At 38.7% G+C, this 22714-nt stretch overlaps 1 protein-coding gene across 2 annotated transcripts in view; it reads left to right on the top strand.

The window, feature by feature from the left end:
- dlgap2a (discs, large (Drosophila) homolog-associated protein 2a) overlaps positions 1-22714 on the top strand; it is a 164311-nt gene that overhangs the window by 100957 nt on the left and 40640 nt on the right. For both annotated transcript variants that reach the window (XM_061743414.1, XM_061743413.1), the window contains one exon: positions 5049-5263. In XM_061743414.1, the coding sequence (XP_061599398.1) occupies positions 5049-5263 (215 nt within the window). The remainder of the gene's footprint in view (positions 1-5048; positions 5264-22714) is intronic.

Raw genomic sequence — 22714 nt, 5'->3', positions numbered from 1 at the left:
ATGCAGAGATATGAAGAGAAATTGTCCCATTGTGTGGAATGACACTGCAAAGAATAAGCATTGGTTCATTAAAGAAGGTGAAGTTAACCCCACAGATTTTAATCAGCTTTACCACATTCTTCGGTACCAAACCTATTAAGATGATATAATAACATTACTGGGTACAGTGTAATGTCATACTGTAAAGGACTCACATTGTTATTTTCAACATTATCTGTATTCTTATTCAACTGTTACACGTGTTCTGCTGGAATTGATTACAATATTGAAAATGCTTATTAGTTTAGTATCAAAGTACATTAATCATTACTCACTGTTCTGCCCATATAAAAGATGTTTACACGCTCGCTTCACATTCAGAATTCAAGGCCAGATTGATATTATTTGTGCTGTATAAACCTGTAACGACTTTACAGTCGGAGGCGCTCACGTAGTCCTGAATCATTTCACAACTACTAAAAGAAAATAGGTAGATCATTTTTGGTAGTAATATTTATTTAAAGTCATTATTTTTAAACCCATAATTACACTCTAAAGTTGGATTTTGAGGATGTTTCTTTTTCAAAATAGGTGTTTGCTGGTAAACACTCTACAGTAGGGGACACGCAACATCAAAGTGACATTGGTGAACTTGTTGGGGATGTTCATGAAGCCAAAAAAGAAAGAAGAAAAACAAATCAAACCTATGACTCACAACTCAAAAAACACACATCAAAAGGGATTAATAAAATGCCTGTGGTTAAAGGTAGGGTAAGGCATTTCTAGAGGACATCACATTAGTCAACATTTGAAACAAAATACAGAGAGCTCGCTGTTCTTTCCCTCCCTCAGTGCTTCCTGGGAAAACGCACCCTGTCATTAGGATGACCATGAACATGAACCGTCCCCCTGTCAGTTATTGACTAGAGCAATAGGTTTTTTTTCTTTCTTTTACCTTTTGTTGTCTCAAAAAATGGACCGCTAGCAGCAATTTTCTGAATGAGACAGAAAGTCTTCTGTATTACAACTCATGTGGAATTGCGTAACTTTTTAATAGTATTTCTGCTTTTGTTTCTTTTTCTTTTTTTTTACTTTTAGGTGTTTAATAGAGAAAAAATATATGAAATCCCTCAATAATGAAGGACACATGGACTAATAAGCAGGAAATAATAAATAAAATTTAAGCTGCAAGCAGCGATGAACGGGCCCTCGTGCATGCAATTTTCACCAATAAAGGTCAAGGACTCAAAACTAAGTCCGATGACACCACCCATGCCTCTTTATGTCAAACAATTCAAAAAACATGGCAGAAAATAGGAACTATCAAATATCGACTAATCAGAAGAAGGAGCGGGGCTAATTTGCACCAATTATGGTCAAGGACTCAAAACCAAGTCCGAGTCTCTATGTCAAACCATTCAAAAGTTATGGCAGAAAGTAGGAACTATCAAATATGGACCAACCAGATGAAGTGGGGGCCCGCTTTTTGGCATCTATCGTCGCCACGGTAACGCTTTTGACTGAGCAAAGTAATGCGTGTCGTCGCAGGATGGAGACACACATTTTGATGTATAACACACTTGGGTGCACGTTACGGTTCGGGCCGTATTAACTGCCGAAGGATTGGCATAAATTGCACCAAAACTACACGATTAATTCAAAATGGCCGACTTCCTGTTCGGTTTTGGCCATGGCGCCAAGAGACTTTTCTTTAAGTTGCGACATGATACAGGTGTGTACCGATGTTCGTGCATGTATGTCAAACCGTATTGAGGGGCTTGAGGCACAAAGTTTTCTAGGGGGCGCTGTTGAGCCATTTTGCCACGGCCATTAATGTAAACCATGAAATATCACATTTTTCGCCAGGCCTGGCCTGTGTGCAAAATTTGATGACTTTTGGGGCACGTTTAGGGGTGCAAAAAGGCCCTCATTTCGTCGAAAGAAAGAAAGAAAGAAAGAAAGAAAGAAAGAAAGAAAGAAAGAAAGAAAGAAAGAAAGAAAGAAAGAAAGAAAGAAAGAAAGAAAGAAAGAAAGAAAGAAAGAAAGAAAGAAAGAAAGAAAGAAAGAAAGAAAGAAAGAAAGAAAGAAAGAAAGAAAGAAAGAAAGAAAAATTCCTACAGATACAATAGGGCCTTCGCACTGTAAGTGCTCGGGCCCAATAAAACTAATGGTGTTTTTTGTTTGTTTTGTTGTTTTTGTGACTTTCATGATAACTTGAATTGTTTCAGGCATGAATGAATATGACATCAGTTTTTTTAGCCAGCGTCCACATTTAATCAAGGACCTGTTGAGCTAAACATTGTTCATGATCTTTTTGAATCACTGCACCTTCCCTGGGTCTGGACTTGAAATGCATAATAATGCAATAACCTCACTGAGGGTGGAAATGCGCTTGTTGTATTCAGGTAGTCATCTTTATGTTTCATTGGACATGCACCAAACAAGAGTTCAAGCATCATTGATCAGTGCAGATTTGTGATTCATCACAGAATATCACTTGGACTGAAAATCCCACCCCGATATTGCTTCTGTTCATCCCATAGTTTGTTTTCTTCTGGGTTGGTGGTAATGCTGGTTTTCATTTTGTTTTCTGTACATCTCCTAGATTATAAATAGATTTTAAGTTTATAAATTCTGTGATTGCTTTAGTTTTCTTTTTGGTTGATCTTATGCAGCAGAGAGGAAATAAAGAAAAGACTGAGGACTAAAGGCCAGGACACACCGTCCCGACGGCTGAAAGTCGGCCCTCGTCTCCCCGAATTGGACAAAAAAATACTCCCAAACACACCAACCCGACGCCGACTACAGTCTACGTTCTGCGCTTGTGTGCGGCGTAATACACCCCCATAACTGCAGGCGGCGCTAATCTGTGATGTCGCAGAAAAACAAAAGTAAAAATGAACAACCGTCTCGAGTTCTGAACTGACCCCGCCATTTTCATGTCTGAAAGAAGCCAAGAAGGGTCGAAAATAAGATGGCTAATAAGGAAGATATAATGCAATCAAACACAAGCCAAATTCAAACCGACACAAGTCACCGACCTCGCCCGACGGCGTCCAGCGCCCGATTATCAGATTGCTGTGTCCCGGCCTTAAGATGATGTGAAGTCACAACCCCATAATCCTACATTTTTATTCATTGAGTCTTAAAAAGATGATGCAGTAGATGTAGACAAATGTACATGTAGAGGAATTCCTTATATTAACAGGTCTAGCATGGTCACCAAAGAGTAACCACATAAATTAAAAACATTATTAACGAAAACGATATTATATGAAACTTAATTCTGAGATACTTTCTAAATATCTGTGGAAGAATCTTCAAAACATCAGATTTCTTTGTTTTTTATCTCAGATTTCTGTCTAACCAGTTTTGTTGTTTTCTTTCAATGATTCATGCCACCATCAATCAAAGAACCTATTAAGAAAAATAATTGATAATAGTCTTATAAAAATGTTGACTACTAATTTACTTTTTCTTTCTTTATAATACACTACCTATTGTTAGCATGGTGTGATTTATCCATTAGAGATTTGGCAACGGAAAAGGTTTCAACAGGTTTGAAAACATTTTGTCTCTCGTAAGCGCTAGTAATATTAAGTTATTTAAAGTAGAAGAGCTGTACAATGAAGAACCATTAGATCAAAATATATTATCGAGTGAAATGTGCCCTTTAGCAGGGAGGATAAACACTTTTGAACATGTTTTCTGGTGGCTTGTTTTTATGAGAGATGCTGTAGCTACAAAAGAGCGAGCAAATGCAGATTCTGTAGTCTTGCAATCTCTTCTACCAAAATCAAGATTATCACCTCAGTTAAATGCACAACAGCCTTTTCGTTGAAGTGTTGTCCCCACTCTCACCCAACTAAATTATATTTAAAATACAGAGCAGTTGAAAAAGATCCATAAAGGTTATTGATCCCTTTTAAAGGAATAGTTCTGAACTCAAATAAGTGAGGCCAATTAAAGCCCTTTTCATAAATAATTATAACAGTACTTTACAGTAAACACAACAAGGGACATAAAAACGTGAAGATCAGAGGATTACATTTTAGTCTGAGAGAAAGTTTTACTGGCCCACCTGAATAAGCAAACAAGCACATTCCAGGACCCACTGCAGTTCGTTCATCAGCGTGGGGTTGGAGTCAGAGACGCCAATCATACACTTGCTTCAACAAACCCACAGTCATCTGGCCAAATCAGGTATTATAGTATTACTATGTCAAAAACTCCAGGAGATACCTCGACCATCAGTTGGTTTGCTGTAGAGAGCTGGACTCTCACTATTCCTCTGTACATGTTGTACACCTCAGATTTCCTGTTCAGTCTTATCATCTGCTCGGATGACTCTGCAGTTGTGTTGCAGCAATGAACGATTAGAGACTGGATTCATTAAAACTACTCCAACAATTCATTTTCCTTTGAAGATTAATTAAGTTTTTTTTGATTAACTGAATTTGAATGTTGCCACAGGTGTATCAAATAAAAAGTGTATCAAATACCAGTTTTTTTCATTTTAGTGTAAATCATATATCACAGTTCTGTAGTAGAATGAACAAATCTTTTTCTTTCTTTTTCTTTCTAAAATGGAAAATATCTACACGTTACATTATTTCAAGGGACTCTACTTTATCAATCAAGAGTACTCTGAAATGAATTAAATTTGTCCAATAATAAATGTATTAATAAAACAATAATTGTCCAATACATTTTAAGTAAAACTCTGATTTATTGCAACATGATAATTCTTTCAATCATTTTTTTAATGTTAGGATTCATTTCATTGCATTTTTTTTCTTTTCGATTTATTTTTTGTTTTATATACTTATTTATTTATTTTAGTACTGATTAAAAAAGTCCTTCCACATACTGAGTGGGATTTTATTTTATAAAGAAAAAAGCTTTCCAAATCAAATGCATAATGTCTCATGTATTGCTGGTAATGCGTCCTCTGGAGGTGATAACATGTTTACAGGACTTTTTATCTATTTATGTCTGGAAAAATAGACCCTGAATATTACAGATAAACACATTCTATGAGTTTTCTTCTCTCGTTCTCTTTCAACCAGGTGCCCCAGGATGAATGGGGAGGTTATCCTAGTGGTGAGAAAGATGATGAGATCCCTTGTCGTCGGATGCGGAGCAGCAGCTATGTCAAAGCCATGGGGGATGAGGAGAGCGGAGAGTCAGACTCCAGCCCTAAGACATCGCCTCAGAAGTCGGTGCGGCCAGACGCCCTGGTCAAGGCGATCATTAGACCCAGAGAATTGCTGGACACCCAGAGGTATGGGGCCGATCAAGAATCAGTTGTTCATGAGCTTTGGCTTTTTATCTTCTTTTCCCCCGATGTGTTTGATTAAGTGTTTCAAAACAACTCCAGTGTTGGCACAAACACAACATTGGCCCTAAAAACCTTTATGACAATTTTATCTGATGTAGGATTTATGATTTAGCTTTTTTACTTGTTTGATTGTTGTATTGATGTATTTTTTTCCTTTTTAAATTATATTTTATATTATATTTATATATATATTTTATATTTATATTCTTTTTCTTGTATTGGTTTGACCCTTTTCATCTCTGGATGAGATTCCACAGGGATCTGAACTGGGAATTGACATTTTCATTCCACCACTAGGGTTGAAGATGAAGTTTCCCCGTAAAATATATATATATATATATATATATATATATATATATATATATATATATATATATATTATACCACTCATTCAGGGTCACAGGGACCTGATGGAGCCCATCCCAGCTTTCCTTGGTCAAAACAGATATATTTAAAAAAAATCTTGTCCTTACCAGGTTTCAGATCTTAACCTCAAATGAAGAATGATATATAATGTATTCGACTAAAAACTAAGTATGCTCTTAATTAAGATGCTAAATGGAAGGTGCTGGTATTCCAAAGCACTTTATTGAGTAAGTGGACAATTAATGACTGCTCAACACTACCTCTATAAAATTAAAAGTTTTGGCAACATGCTTGTCTGGACTATTTAGGCGTGCATTGACACAATGCCAAGAAGGAGAGACATTAGCAGGAGTGTTAGAGAAACTTCCCATTAATCCAGATAGGATAATGAAACGATTAAGAAACAATTTGAATTGTTCTGAGGTGTGAAAGGTTTTTCTCCAGCGCAAAATGTTCAGGCATCTTCAAATGGACGTCCCAGCAACTTAACCCCAACACCAAGTTGAGCGTTGTTCAGAGAAATTGTAAAATACCCAAGAACTGCAAATGGGACTCTACTGGCCTCATTAAGGATATTAGGCATTAAAGTTAACATGAGTGCAATTCGTCAAATACTCACAAAGTATGGCTTTTTTGGAAGGATTCCCAGGACATAAACTCTCTAAGAGTTACATTACAGGATGGTTTAGGGTTGCAAATTTTCATCTGAACAAATCACAAAGATCTGTGGAGAAATTTCCTTTGGAGAGATGCAGTAAAAGCAAAGACGTTTAACTAAAATACAGGAAGCAAACATTTAACAAAAATCAAACACAGCATATATGCAAAATCTCTTAACAGTTGTCAAGGACAGTGGTGGAAGGGTGATGATTTTGACTTGGAACACCATGATTTTCAGCCTTGCAATTACTGTGTTCATGCGGTAAAGATAAATAAATTAAATGAAGTATTAAAATTATTATTTTTAATAATATGAATGAGAAACTAACATATAAACAGTGATTTCATCCAAATATAGTCACGTTACTGAATGTTAACACCTTAATCCCATTACAATGTCCTATTACAGTTTCACAGCCTTATGTGACACTCAATAACCTTCACATATGGCATTTGTGAAATATTTGAAGATGAAGTGCCATACAAAAATAAATGGCAATGTCAATTTTGGAGGAAACACCAGAAGGGTGGTTTTGTTGAGTTCTGCCTTCCAGCACCCTGTCACAGGAACGTGTATAATCAAAGCAAAAACTAGCAGGCAGTTAATGGATGGCTTAGAGGGCATTAAAATATCCAGCAGTTTTCATGATATAGAGAACAATTGCTTGAAGTTAGTGCACTAACGATGGTTTCACAAGGTAATGAGGAATGGTACATAATTTATCACACACTGCTTTTGCATTTTGCTTTAGTTTTAATTTAATAAATATTGACACTGTGATATATTGCACATTAGAAGATGTATTGATCTCAACTTAAAACCTGGTAATTACCAGATTGTTTTATTATAAGTATTGTCTGATACTTAAAACCTCTGAGGTGAAAGAGAGTGTACTTTCTCTTCCACAAGACTGTTAAAGCGACACTACGTAACTTTTCCACCTTAATATCATATTTCCAGAGTTATTGTGATGGTACATCAACTTCCAACAGGTTTAATGACACCTCTGTCATGGTCTGAGGGGTCTGTATCGTCTTCACTGGCACTATGTAACTTTGAGGAGCACGGTAGGAACCCTGCCACACTAAAAAACTACAAATCTTTACGGCTTTGACTGCTTTACGGCATACGTCACTTCCCCCTCCTTCCCGATTCGCAGTCGAGACGAAAGTGGGCGGGGCGTGGAGCAAGAGCTCAGGAGAAGCTGGTAACCCGTTGCTGCGTTGTGGCTGCAGCAGCTCCACACAACAGACGTGGGGAAAAGATCGCTAATGGTTTAACTTTTCAACGGTTTCCTGCTCGGAGGCAGAACCACGGAGGCCTGAGATAACAGAGTAAAAGAGTGAAAGAGTCGTCTGCTCGGTTGGATCGCGGCTGTAACGAGTCCGACCAAACATAACGTTCCTCAGTAAACAAACAGACGGGCGTCGGATCAAAACACGGGTTTATTAAACCACAAACAAACACTCACAGACCGGGGTCGGATCATTCAAACGGGTTTTATTCCCCACTACTAACTATTTGATTTGTAGCTGCAGAGGAAAAAAATAATCTCACGAGGAAAAAAAAATATTGCTCACGCCTCGGAGCCTCTTCAAAGCAGTCAAAAAAAAAGAAAAGTAAGAGTAATACAAAACATGTACTGTATGTTGTACTATTATACTAATTTATTGAAACACATGGCGAGTCAAACATTTACCAAAGCAGCTGCCAAACACTCCTAAACAAGGTAGCCTAAGACGTGGGTTGTGCAGAACTGCGGCAGTAAATCTTTCTAAAGAGTGCCGCTCCGACCAGGAGCTCCATTCTTAGGGATTTCTTATGGATCCAGACCGTTAATAATCATTATTTTCTCCATATACCGCTCCCTGGCTTCCTTGTTTAAGATATCCCGGTAAATTCCAGTTCCTTTCCAGCAGTTTAACATCTTTTTTTTGCGCGCGACGGGACAGGATCTTTCTGGCAGTACGCGCTGGTGCTCATGGGAAACGTAGTGTTCTTTCTGGTAAAGCACTACCGCTTTTGTCCAAAAGATGCCGCCAAACTCAGAAAAGCTGAAAGTTACGTTGTGCTGCTTTAAAATCTACATCCTGGTAATAGAGGAACTCTATGTTTTTATTCAAAGATTGTATCATAAGATTGCATTTAGTGTCAGCTCACCACCAGTTTCTGCTTTGAACCAAAACCCATCCATTGCCTCTTCATGCACATTCCCTTTTTCGCAGTATGAGTAGTGTTCTTGTTTCATGCATCGCCCCACCACCCCATCAGTGTCAAGCCGCTCATAGTTGAACCCAGCTGTCAGCAGAATAACTTTTATGGGAATTCATATCAGCTGTTAGAAAGTGGCGCGAGACACATCCCTTGTGGGATTTGTCTGAATAAACAGTGAGGGTATATTTATTTTAAACACTAATAAGAGGATTACAGGATGAGAAAAGCCGATGAAAGTTAATGCATTTGCTGTACCTGCATTATCCTATCTGCGGGGGCGCTGGAGCATATTCCAGTTGCAAGTTTCATGAAGGTTCAGAGTGAGTTAATGTATCTTCGTCTGGAGTTATGGCATGTGTTATGGTCTCATTCAACATGACCATCGAGGATAAACATTTTACAATAACACTTTCTTGGGACAGAACAAGAAATACATGATTTATCTTACAACCAAAAAGAGATAAATACCTTCACAAACCCATTTAATCCAGTTGGCTTGTTCATGACTAGAGTCCAAGTTTCAAGATTCTGAGTATCCCGTACCCAGTGCAGAATATCACATGTAACTCAGGATGAAGCATCTCGATACTAGAGAAAGCCCACAGCCCCTTGATTGACAGATGATTTGTGTGTGTGCGTGTGTGTGTGGGGGGGGAATTTATATGCAATACATGTATTTCTATTAATGCCGATTGACCGTCGACTCAGCCAATGGCCGGCCATTATCACTTCCTCACCAGTCATCGTCATGCTACAAAGCCAAGTGACGTAATCAGCAAAATCAAAAGATAGAATCAGCTAAACGATGACACAGGGTGACTCTGATCTTTGATTTTGCAACATAAACAACATCTGAAATGGGATATTGTGCTGTAAATGTCGGCCATATCACGGCGCGTTCCCTTTGGGTTCCTGGGCAGCATGACGGCATGCAGCTCGGGGAAAAACGAGGTTTAAAACAGCTCTTCAGAAAGATATGGATCACGTGGCTGATGCCTCATCCATTGCATTCACAGTTGATGGTGACTACGGTAACCGGGCAACCACGAGTCCTGTACCCTCTGCACAAGAGCATGAACAGGCATCAAATTATTGTGTAATTACTACGTAATCATAAATAGCGTTTGCACACCTCATTGCTTTTTGTGTTAAAATATACAGCGCTTATTAATATTTATGGGTTTCTCAGCGTGAGATGTCAGAGGTATGACATGAGAGTGTGTGAACACGTTGAACGGTGTGATTCTCACAGTGAATGTGTGAGACTTGGAGGCCCTGCAGTTGTCATCGGCGCCGGGGTACACCTTGGACAGGTCCCCAGTCCATCACGGGGCAAACATGCCCACTCACACACTCTCCTTGAATTCAGAATCAGCAATCACACTAACATGCATGTTTTGGGACTATGGAAAGAACTGCCAGAGTAACCATGCAGACATACAGTATGGAGAACATGCAAAACACCCCTCAGAGAGGGGTTCAGTTGTCAGCTCAAGCTGACAACTGAACAGCCCTGACCACCACATCACTGTGCACCCTCCCCGATGACGTTTTCATAGGAAATAAGAAAAGATGTTATTGGAAGGGTTGTACAGTTCATAGATCCATGAGATTTTATTAAATACAGCTAAGGAACAAATAGAAAGGACAAGGTCAGGTTTAATGGAGTTTTATACAGCACTGACTCACAGCAGAGATTACGCTAAAGTTGTTTCAAGTCAGAACTTAATTTCTTTTTCTGTTCTGGCTCTGCATTGTATCTCTTAATGTTTCTATATTTTTCACAGAGCATTTTCATTCTGTAATTCTCTCACCATTTATTTCAGCTTTCATTCTTTGTCCATCTTTATTCTTTTATACCAAGTTCACTTTAACATACTGTAGTAGCAAGTAAACTGCAATTATGGACACAAAAGATGCTCAATTCCTCCGCCAGGTTTTTAGTTCTTTTATTTTCAATTTTAGCCCATAATGGAGGCTATTATCATTTTAATATGGCTATTGTTGTTTTATCTCATTGGTTACAACAGATTCACATCACAGTAATTTTAATAGAAGTGGCCAAAAAGCAAAGTCGTTTTTGTTCCCTCTTCAATAGACCCAGTCATTTTTGTTCACAGCATCATGTGAAAGCAAAAATTACAGCCTTATGAGACTGTTTTATTGATGTGGAACAATAAAAATCCTACCTGCCTTCAAAACAGATGCAACAGTGTTTTATCTGCTTCTCTTTGTTTGAATCAACCGCATTTGGAAACTACGTTTTCAGCCAAATGTGGGGGTCACCGTTAAAGCCCTGCCGCTTCAAATCAAAGGCAGTAGTCCGTATTGTGTGTTGCTTTTAGTTGATAGTCAGGTGTTGTGCTTCTGTGAAGGGTTCACTGAAAAACAAATATTCAAGATGAAAATACAAATGCTCTCTGATAAACGAGTGCCTGGAGCCTGTTTTAAAGTAAAGCAGGACCATTTGGAACTTCATTTCTGGATGAGAAATTCATTCATATGTTTTGTGCACCAGCTTTTAAAATAATTTTGCTTTGCACTTTTAGCTTTTGTGATGGAAAAGAAGTAGGTTGGTTCTGCAATTATTGCAAGCAAAAGCAGTAAGGTAATTTGGCCATAAATAGACCATATCAAATATCAGTTAGACACTGCTTTCTAACTCTTTCTGAGGCATTCAAATAAATACTTTGGATTTTGAAAATTCAACTATAAAGGCTTATTGGAGAATAGTACTTAAATTTGGCTACTTATTTTATGGATTTTTTTATTATATGTATATCTACTTATGTATGAAATATGGTAATTTTGGTGGTAATTTTGGTGGTAATGGTAAACATGGTAAACATTTCACATTTCACCAACATTTCAGTAATAATAATAATAGGACTTAAAATCCCACATTTTCAACTGACTTACTTTCTCATATATAAAAAAATATTTTTAAGCTATTTTGTAGGTTGTTTTCATATTTATTTTCTTTAATTGTCCAGGATAGTCTGTCATTATGATTAAAAAGGAACACTTCACAATTCAGGTACAACAATTCATGTTGACCTGACATGATACACTTGGACAGCTGTTATATATAGATGCTGAAGTTGCTAAAAGTTCAACAAAATATTATTCGTTTTTTTAAAGATTTTGTGGCTCTAGCCTCCTAAGAACTGGCGTACACATATGTGGACATCACACGTATTGTTGTCTATGTCATAATATTTAATTACACCAGAACCTTTACACCAAGAAAAAAAAAAGACACCAGGTCTTAAGCCGGGCACACACTGTGCGATTATCGACCGATTTTCCACTCGTGCGACTATTTTTTGGATCGGGCCGGATTTCGACCCAATCGTTGGTCGTGCCTCGTGCAGTGTACGTGGGGTAACGATGAGAGATTAACACGTCACGACGAGCTCCCGATCACGAATCGTGTGCTCGCAAGAAAATCAAACGTGTTTGAAATCCTGATCGCTCCTCATGAAGGAATCGCACAGTTGAAGCAGCTACGACCCGATTGGACTCATCCTTTCGCAGAGAGCATGCGCAATCTCTGATGTCACGTCAAAAACTATTATTTGTAGTTTAAGTGTTGCAAATTCACATTACAAATCATGTTTTAATAGCAGAAAAAAAAGACTGCATTTCCCACATCTGCCCAGCCAATTCCTTGTCCAATCACGGCGTTGTCTAATCTTTTTTCATTTATCGCCACACAGAATGGCACAAATTGCTAAAGCCTGATTTATGGTTCCGCGTTACACCAACGCAGAGCCTACGGCGTAGGCTGCGCGTTGGTGTGAACGCGGAACCATAATTCAGCCTTCAGTGTGTGCTCTGTGCGCTGTTTTGAACACCTCTCTGTTGTGCTCATTTTGCTGGGACGCCGGGTCCCTCCGCCGAGGCACAACTTTTGCGGTATGCGTTCATTGTTGTGTCTAAAAATGATGCGCAGTGCCCACCCAATCAGAAACGGTACAGATATTTTGTGATTTTTTTTTATATAAAAAAAATTAAATTATAAAAAAATAAAGGATCCCCATAACCTTTGATTGGGTGGGCAGGACGCACGTTTGGGTGGGCACAGCCCACCCCTGCCCCCCCATTAAAACCGGCCTCGATTTCCAGTACACAGAAGTCCGACGAGAGGCTTATGAACGTATAGTGTGAGCAGACGGGTCGCATCAGAGCATCGGCTCGTACAGTGTGAGACCATAAATCGTGGGCTGTGAACTTTTGAACGCAGCGATCTAGTCGTGCAGTGTGAGATGGGGCTGACTCAAACGATTTAAAATATTGCACAGTGTATGCCCAGCTTTAGGACGCTAATGGCCTTTATTTGAAAGTGGCTGGACAGGAAACTTGGGGTAGAGAAGGGGAAGACATGTAGCAAAGGGTCACAGGCTGGGATTTGAACCTGGACCGGCTGCGGGAGAACGATATCCTCCCCACATGGTGCGCCCGGTCAACTGAGCTATGTGGCGCCCTCAACAAAATGTTATCCTATCAGGTTCAAGCAATTTATTTTCTCTCTTCTAAGAGTAATAAATATTAAGTAAATGTGGGGCTGGAGATGTGACAGGATAGGAGACAGGTGAATACAGAATTACTAGAATGTGTTTATGCAGAGTTAGGTGGGTAATCTACAGCGCCACTGAAGTGAACAGTTCAATTAACAACACTGTCAAAAACTGTTGGAGTATGACTGCTAAAGTTGTTTCTATAAAAAGAATAGATATGACTTATTATTGTAGTTATTGCTGGGGTTGTTTTTGTTTCTGTATATATATATATATATATATATATATATATATATATATATATATATATATATAATCCCATATGTATATGTGTATATATATATATACAGGGCTGCACATAAGTGGGCCGCCAGAGCGCATGCGCCGTATGGGGCTCATATTATTGGTTGTGGCCAGACCAGAATACTAATATTAAAAAATCTATTGGGAGAGCTTTTCCCCAGAACTGCCACTCAAAGTTGGTACTGGCCAATCACAGCGCGTCCTTACTCCCCCTCCATGCTCGTTGCGGCGGTGGTTTGGGCAGGAAGAAAGGTAAGGATCAGCGTTACTGAACAAACCCCGACACGTCTCGTCAAAATGTCCAAGAAGCAAGCGCCATTAAGTTATTATTTTGGCGTTCCACCACCACCAACTACAAAGAGACGCCAAACTGAACCACTACCCGAATCTAACAGAAAACATGTGTTCGCCGAGAAGTGACTGCATGATGTTACGCGGCGATGCGCACCGTACGTCGTGTTCCCGCCTATCCTACCCCGTAAGCTCTGCGTTGGTGCAACGCAGAACCATAAATCAGCCAGTGTCCGTCACTCATCTCCGTGCAGCAGTTTCCTGCACCAGCAAGACGCCGCTCTCAGATTATGGCTCACAGTTTATGAAAACCCCTAATAAAAAATAAATTAAAGAATATTTTATGAAATCAATAAACAATTCCATCATCAAAATTATAACAAATAAAGGTTCAAAATATCTTGCTTTGCATGTAATAAGACTAGGTAATATATTAGTTTCAGATTAACTTTTACACCATATTCTAGTTGAATTATTGAATTAAATTAACTTTTACACCATATTCTAGTTGAATTATTGAAATAAATTAACTTTGTAAAGGACAATATTGAGCCATTCATCTTTATAAGTGAATAAATATCGTTTTGCCTATAACTTATTCCTGCATCCCTCTTTTATCGATCCGGCGAGACGGGTCACCGCGGTTTTGGAGCCCCAAGTCACATATCCAGGGGCTCCTCTGAGCACCAGACCAAAATAATTATGTGCAGCCCTGTGTATATATATATATATATATATATATATATATATATATATATATATATATATATATATATATATATATATGTATATGTATATGTGTGTGTGTGTGTGTGTATATGCTTTATGCTTTATATTGTTATTATATTGCTTTATACTCTGGCAGGACAGGACAGAAAAGCTCCTCATAGGGTCCCTACAACGTTTGCATAAATCACATAGTGTGCCTGCTCATCTCTACATTTGCATTCGCCTGAAGGCCAATAATCTGACAACTAATACGACATAAATTGTGGACATAAACTGCAGACATTATGCAAAGACGACCTTGCATCCAACCCCACTGCAGAGTGGGGCCTGTATCAGTAAGAAAGCTGCAGTGTGTGATGTCAGAAAGAGACAAAATAACACATTCTGACTACCACTTATGATCCTCTTTCTCTCAGGCTGCAAAAAAAATAAAAAATAAAGTTAATTTCCATTCAGCAGAGGTTGTCAAAGTGGATGCTTTTTCTCCCCTTGAATTATGGAAAGTGCAGTGGGAAACACCCACAGAATGCTTTAATACACATCCCCTTTGTTAACACGACCCTCTGCACCCCTGCACACAGACAAGTAATGGTGAACCTATTGAGGCTCTGAATGGAAGGACAATAACAGGAGAGTAAAGATCCAAAAAACGGATATTATTGTTAAATAGTTCCCTTCTGTGCTTACATAATAGGTCAAATAGTCATTGTTGTGAATGTACAATGATAAATCGGATATTACAGACACTACCATGATCCTCCCTCATCGATGTGATCAGGGAGGATCATGGTGGTATTTTGTTACAGAGGAAGCAGTCATTTGCAGCTCTCTGATGATTTTGTACCATGTGGTTCAGCCACAGTGATTTATCAGATTTTTTTTTTTTCTCATCTAACCGCTGCCCCTCACGAGCCATTCTAAATAGCTGCAAACTGTGAATGATTTATGAGGATGCAACAGCATGAAAGGATATCAATTTCAGTTATTGTACTCCGAGGGCCCTCTGAATAAACGGTTCTTTCTGTGATAAGTCTGGGAGTCTGCAGGGTGCTTCTGAAAGCAAGATATTGACCAGCATGGCTCAGAAAGTATGGCTTGCTTCTGAGTCCATCGAAGCAGCAGTATTATTGAGTCTGCAGCATAAGAGCTGTTTGTGCTTTTACTTTAAACGCCAGCAGAAATTCCCAAGAGAGTCATTACGGAAGAGTCCTGATAGTCCTGCAAATCCACTGCTATGATGTGTCATTTTTCTGATTTCAGCTGTATGGGATTGGTTTCCTGTAGAACGAGTTGGTTTTATTACATCAGAGAATGTAATAACACACCTTGGTAATGAGTTTTTAAAGAAGTGCTATACATCAGACCTACACAATATTATTTTACAGTGTCTCTCTTGCAGTTTTGAGTTCCCACATTGAACATTTCTAGGAGGCCGCTCAAGCCCAAGAGAGTCTTAATTGGTCGCCAGCCACAAACCGAAACACACTCCTCAGGCGAGTGGTATAACACAATACCATGAAAGTCTTGAAATAGTTATCCTGTGCAGTGTGACATAGCTGGTTCCTGCAGTTGAATACCGGGTCTCAGCACACCTCTGTAAATTAGAAGTGAGAGTTTAGGTAGGCAGATTTTGTTGGGATTATGATCTTGCTGCTGTGGCTGATGAACCCTCCTTGCAATTGACATAACTCCGTACTCATGTCTCAAAGACCCCCGACTGGCGTAAAGTACATGTTTACATCATTTTTATTTGTGAAGCTGTAAGCACAGTTTAATTAAAGGGGACCTATTATGGCATCTAATACCTATTTTAAACAGGCCTTGAATGTCTTAAAAACAAGCTTTTGATTGTTTTTGCTAAATAAATTAGAAATTCAGCCTCTGAGCCATGTCTGCAGCTTCCCAGTGTCTAACCTCATTATCTATGAGGGATTCTGAGTGGGCGGGGCTATGATAATGAGGCACTGTGCTGATTGGCTGCCTGAATGACGTGATACACCGCTACGAAAAAATGGCGGAAGCGGAGTTAGTTGTGGGCGTGGTTTCACGCATCGGAGGCCAACCTATGTAGATCGCATTTTCGTTACGTACCGACGGGAACAGAATCTGAACGGCTCATAGAAGCCACGTCACACTGTATGGCTCATCCGGGCGGCTGTACAGACACTGCAGAGTTTGGTTGCTTTCCTCCTTCTCTGAGTTGGCAGGCTGAGGGGAGACCATATGTAGAAAACGTGTTTTTCATAATAGGTCCCCTTTAAATGTTTAGTTTAAGTGTCCTGCTGCATCACTCAACTCTTTCCAAGCTCTAGTTTCTGAAGAATCCCCCTTCAAGACGGTTGTTGCAAAACCTGGAGTTTCTAACCAGTAAGAGGGCACCACAGATCACAGGGACTAGGTGAAGTTTGTACTGCACAAAGGTTACCAAAAACAGTTTTGCACCTGTACTAAAGGATGTACTACTTTAGTGTACTACTGTACTACAGGATGATCAATAGTACATAGTACACAAAGATTTATATTGTTGTGTGTGACTCCTAAGTTGTACAATGCTTCCTTTATATTTTTGGTATAGGTGGGGACTGTATTGTCCCATGATTAGCTATCATTTGTTGTTTTAGCTTGTTTCAAGAGCAAATATAGTACATACAGGTATATGATGATGTCGTCTGTTGAGCTAAGAGACTGCAAATCATCCAAACATTGTGTCACAGTCTAATATTTGAAAACCCTGTTAGGGGGTTATGGTTATAAATGTTGGAGATAAGTTAATTTGATTGCAGCATGTTGATGGAAGCTTGCAACCACTTTAATAAGCTATATGAAAGATCCCAACACTGACTTGAGACTTGAGAACAATGTTTCCCAATCATGCTCCTCTGGCCTCACTGTTCTGCATGTTTTAGATATTGCCCTGCTCAACACATTTCAACACATTTGGCTCAAATTAGTAGGCCATTGACAGACTTGTGTAGACCTTGATGACAAGCTCAGTATGGATCAGTATGAATCAGTGACTCAGCCAGGTGTGTTTGAGCAGGGAAACATCTAAAACATGCAGGATGGTGTCCCCTGAGGAATAAGTTTGGGAAACACTGCTTTCCAACAACTTAGAAGCACATAATAAAGAAACATGTGCTGTTAAAGGTGGCACAATGCCAGCAAATGTGTTTCTATATTGAAAGTGCTACCGTTACTGGTTTTGAATGTGAGTTTGGAGAGATATCTTCTCTTAAGGTTGTTACATACTCCACAAGAACAAGGACATTTGTTATTTTTGTTAAGATGGCATGACCAAGAACAAAGTTTGTTCTGGCCGGGATATTATATTATATTGTTCTCAAGTGTCAAGTCAGTGTTGAGATCTTTCATTATAGATCTTTCATTATAGCTTATTAAAGTGGTTGCAAGCTTTTTATATTATTATAAATCTGGGTAAAGTGAGCGAAATAACTGGAGTCAAATTCCCTGAATTGCATGTTCAAACTTGGCCAATAAAGCTGATTCTGATTCTGATTCTGATATTTCATGCTTGACGAGAAATTCAACTGCAGAACTCCTGAAAGCCCTAACCGGATTCTCCCACTGCTGCTACATGTGGGAGGGTTGCCAGATATTGCGATAAAAATAAGCAACAGTTGTTTGAAGATGAAAACCCTAGTGTAATGAAAGCTTGTGGTTTTGTATCATGAAAATGAATCAGTGCAAGAGTGAATATGTGTCAGGGCAACAGATTGGGGAGGGGAGTGTGTATGTCACTGGAGGGAGTGAATGAGAATAAGGTTACGCCCAATTCTACATGATGTCACATGTCGGTAACTCAGAGACTGCCGGTATTAAGTGTCATGTTTTACCGGTATTTAAAAGTAAGGAGATATGGCATGTATAGATGTGTACAGTTAAGTGTGTGAGATTTTAATGCTACAGTACTTTGAGCAGCATTAATGAGCAGCCATGCACTGCAGTGAGTTGAGCACGTGTCTCCTCCTAAACGTTGGTTAGATTTCAAGCACAATCACAGATGCTACGCAAGGCAAAGGTGAATCAGCAGATACAGTAGGTGCAAGACCAAAACAAACCACAGCGTCAAAAAGCAAGTCCAAGAATCTGCAACCCATGACCCCTGATATTTTAGTGACTTCATAATGAATGAATAATAATAACCCTGCATATACATATCACAACAGAAACAACAAAACAGTGACAGCAAGTGATGGCGATCACAGATTTTGAGTTGATAAAGGATGAGAATAATCCGAGGAGGAAGATTTGTTGTTATTTTTATATTTTTATATATATATATATATATATATATATATATATTATAACCATGCCTACTCAACATTTCTGACCAATCACAGAACAGTTCTCAGTCACCATGCGAGAAAAAAAGTCAGCCCAACTGATGTGTCAAGAACAAGCTGCAAGAACGCCCAAACCAGAGCTGTGAGAAAAGAATGACTTGATTATTTTCTTGCTGCCATGGTTGTCACGGGGTGCAACATTTACTGGAAAAGCATTCTGTCAAATGATCCTTTACTGGAACAAAGTTCTGGGTCGTTCCTGCCCACTTTCACCCCGGTACAGTGGAATACGTAGGCACATTCACTCTATGATGGATTTTACAAGAAGAAAAACAATTTGCAATTTAGATAAAACCGCCTGGAGGCACAGTGCACGCATCTTTTTAAGATTTCATTCTTACTGTGTCGAGACAAATACAAATACCGTTACACCCCTAGTAAGCAGCACTACTAAAGTATACTCTCCATATTCTTTTAAACTTGGTTCTTTTGAAGCGGGTTGTGTGAAGTCCTTATGAATAGTTTATGTGTTACCTGCACTAGACGGCGGTCATGGGGAATTTTCATCCAAAATAACTCAATAACGCACTTCCTTTTGTGACGACGCTCCAACATCCTCGTTCTGAAGGACAAAAAACAGAAACACTGTATATACATATAGTATATCTGGTACATTATTGGCTCAGACTGGAGACACTATATATATATATATATATATATATATATATATATATATATATATATATATATATATATATATATATATTTTACTTTTATTCTTTAGATACATTTTGGGAACCACAGCTTAAAGAAATATGAAGCTTGTTTCTGTCTTTGATGCTTGTGAGATGGTCCATAGGCAGCAAAGCAGCCCAAAATCATGTTTTAGCCTCCATCTGTCTTTGCCTTTGGGATAATGTCTTGCATGCAATGTCCTTTTCATGACATATGGTGCTGTTTCCTCTTTTCAAACTTTTTTATCCAAAAATATACATCCCTGCAAAACTTCTTCAAGGTAGTGTCAGTGGATCTTGTGCAAACTTTGAGCATACCCTGTTACATTTGGAGTCATTTTGCCTGGTTGTCCACTTTTATGCAGAGTAGCTAAATTCATCAAATTATTATTTTCTGTAGATATATTGTATAATATATATGAACTATTTGTATTCCATCTATTCTTCCATTGTCTTCAACTGTTTCTTAGTTGTTTCTTCTTATGTTCAAAATTCACTCTCTTTAGGGCTCTTTCCTGATGTTGCATTGGATGATGACACAGTTTCATTTGAAATACCTCTTTGACTGAAAAAAAGTCTGAAAACAAGCTATTTCAAATCTTCTTTCATGATATGCCACACTCGTGCATGCACAATACCAACTGTGCAAGGCAAGAAATCAAAGATAATGAAGCTGTGAATTCAGTACTGCCAACAACTGTGATATGCTTTTGAGATCACTCACTTGAATAAAAAGTATTGCATCTGATGAGGATTAGATTTTGTGCCATTCCTGTTCCACTTTAAATGTGCATTATCAGTTTATGAACTGCTCTGATTATTGTTGGAAACGTTGGGCAGTTTTAACTGTTCTTGACCTGTTTTTGCTTTGGTCTGTTTAAGTAAACATAAGAGGAGTCAGAGATACAAGGGCTCCCTGACATGCGAGCTCTCGTAGTATTATGGTTCATTGGGCATGATGGGATGGAATTAGATTGGACTGAAGACAGAAGTGGCGTAGGTTGGATTTCCTCTGCACCTGTAGCAATTTGGTGTCCCTGTGGGCTGTCCAAATGGGCCACACACAAATTTGACAGCAGCAGCTCCTTGAAGCAAATCATGTTAAAGTGAGAACAGGCTGTCAAGTTGTCACCTCCCTCTGTCTTTTCCTTTTTCCAGCTCTCTGTCACTCTTGAAGATTGCAGGGTCTTTGTACAGCTCACCAATAAAGAATACATCACAGTCACAGGACCACTGAGTTGGAACAGCATGCGCCCTCTAAGTAAAGCTAGTGTCAATGAATGTTTTAATTAATGACCATTTACCCAAACTCCCACCACGCTTGCTCTGGGTCTGTCAGGTGTTGAAATAATATATGTGCTAAACTCAGTATGAATTAATTTTCTCAAGTAATGATCAGACAAAGATGTTTAAATAAAGACATATTGCAAGCTTCAGTCTAAGTCATTATGACTTATTTCTGTACTTTATCTGATAATTTGTTGCTTTAACACATGCTTAAAAGGAAAATTGTTATTTGACATCCAGCTCCGCCAACTTTTCTGAATATCTTGGACCTTGTGTCAAATCACAAATCCCTTTTTTTGTGACAGATTCAAAAATAACTCCTTTTTTGATTGTGTATCAATACTTGACTTATTGCAAACTGTAATTAATCACCTTTAACAGCAGCAAAGCTTTTGATAATTCTAGATTTAGCATAATATAATTACTCGATTACATTAGTGTTATGCATGAGCATGCCTAAGTTCTCAAGGTCAGAGCAGAATTCCAGCGCATTGATTTGTGGCTGAAGCGGACGTGTCGTGCATATCCAGGCAGATTCTCTGTTTGCCAGGTTTTTTTTTTCATTACATTATTATGTCTGTTTGAATGTAACACTGAGCACGGTGACATTTCTATACTCTTATACCTGGTGTTCTCTTCCAAGAGACTGCAAACCTCTGGTTGTTTTGTTAATAGAACTTGTTAATATACAGTAAACATTGTGAAGATGCAAACGTGTGACGGCGTTCTTACAGAAAAAGGACAGTTACTCCTCTTGTGAGGTTGTGTTCAGGGCGGGTAATACAGAGAGGCAATTACTACATTTTCATTAACTGATTAAACAGCTGTCTGCAAAGAAAAAGCCGTCTGTAAAGACAGAGATTAGGTCAGAGCCAACATTATTCTGGTTTGCACAAAATAGTTATCTATTTAAATGAGTCCAATTTAGATAACATCTTCAGTTGTTGTTCAGCGGGTACTTATCCATCGCAACTCCCAGTGGTTTTCTACAATTGTATGTTGCATGAGTTTGAGTTTCAGCTATCAATATCTTTGTCTTTATGGAAATAAGAGATGTTTTCAAATTTTGACAACAGGATAGAGCTATGGGCGTTGCATCGTTTCAGGGTTGAATCCTTTGCAACTTTGAATATCTCAAGTTTTTACAGCAGCCTGAAATTAATTGAACACAGTAGGAAAGTGTCTACATTTCTTCTGATTATATACAATAATAACACACGTGAGAATTTTTGGCTCCATCTAAGGAGACAAAAACTGCCGCTGTTAGGTTCCTATGATAGGATTGGCACCGGTGGCGTAAACCGGAAGGTCTCGGAGGGCTAGACCATCGTGTTTCACCAATCTCACTTTGGCCCTTGTGGCTTGAAAAGGACAGGTCTTCTTAGATTTTGTCCTTGAAAGAATGCAGCCCCTGATCTGGTATAATGCCCATGTTCATCTTTTATACACAGTTCTCCAGCATTGTCTTTTATCATTTATTCATTTATGCTTTTGTTGATTCATTTGTTGACTGTCAAAAAGAAAAGATGCATCCTTGTTGACCAGACTGGAATTTTGGAAAAAATCATCATGATTTTTTTTTTTTATTATTATTGTTCAGATCTTGTCACATGGTTTTTCATCCATGCATTATGAATGAATTACTAAGTACTTTCACTCGCAGCATCAAAGGTAGGAAGAGTGAGATTCCAATTATCCCACGTCTTAGTATTGGCTGACAATGGAAGTACATTAGCACCAATCAGAAACATTAGAGGAAATTTGCTGTGGCATGATTTGATAAAAAGGGCCGACACATTCTCAAAACAGCCTCCCTTCACTCATCTGATGATATTATCACTGCAAGCAGGGAAAGGCCTTGGATTGTGCACTTACTGCATGTCACGATCTTGTCAGCTAAAAGCTTTACCAACATTCATTGCACTCTTGTTCTGTGCATTTAATATAATTATTCACACAGAGTAAGAGCGTAGGGTTTTTGATGA

The sequence above is a fragment of the Cololabis saira genome, chromosome 16, assembly GCF_033807715.1.
Source record: "Cololabis saira isolate AMF1-May2022 chromosome 16, fColSai1.1, whole genome shotgun sequence".
Classification (NCBI taxonomy): Eukaryota; Metazoa; Chordata; class Actinopteri; order Beloniformes; family Belonidae; genus Cololabis; species Cololabis saira.
Note: the sequence above shows the minus strand (reverse complement) of the source record. Positions and strands in the feature narration are given on the sequence as shown.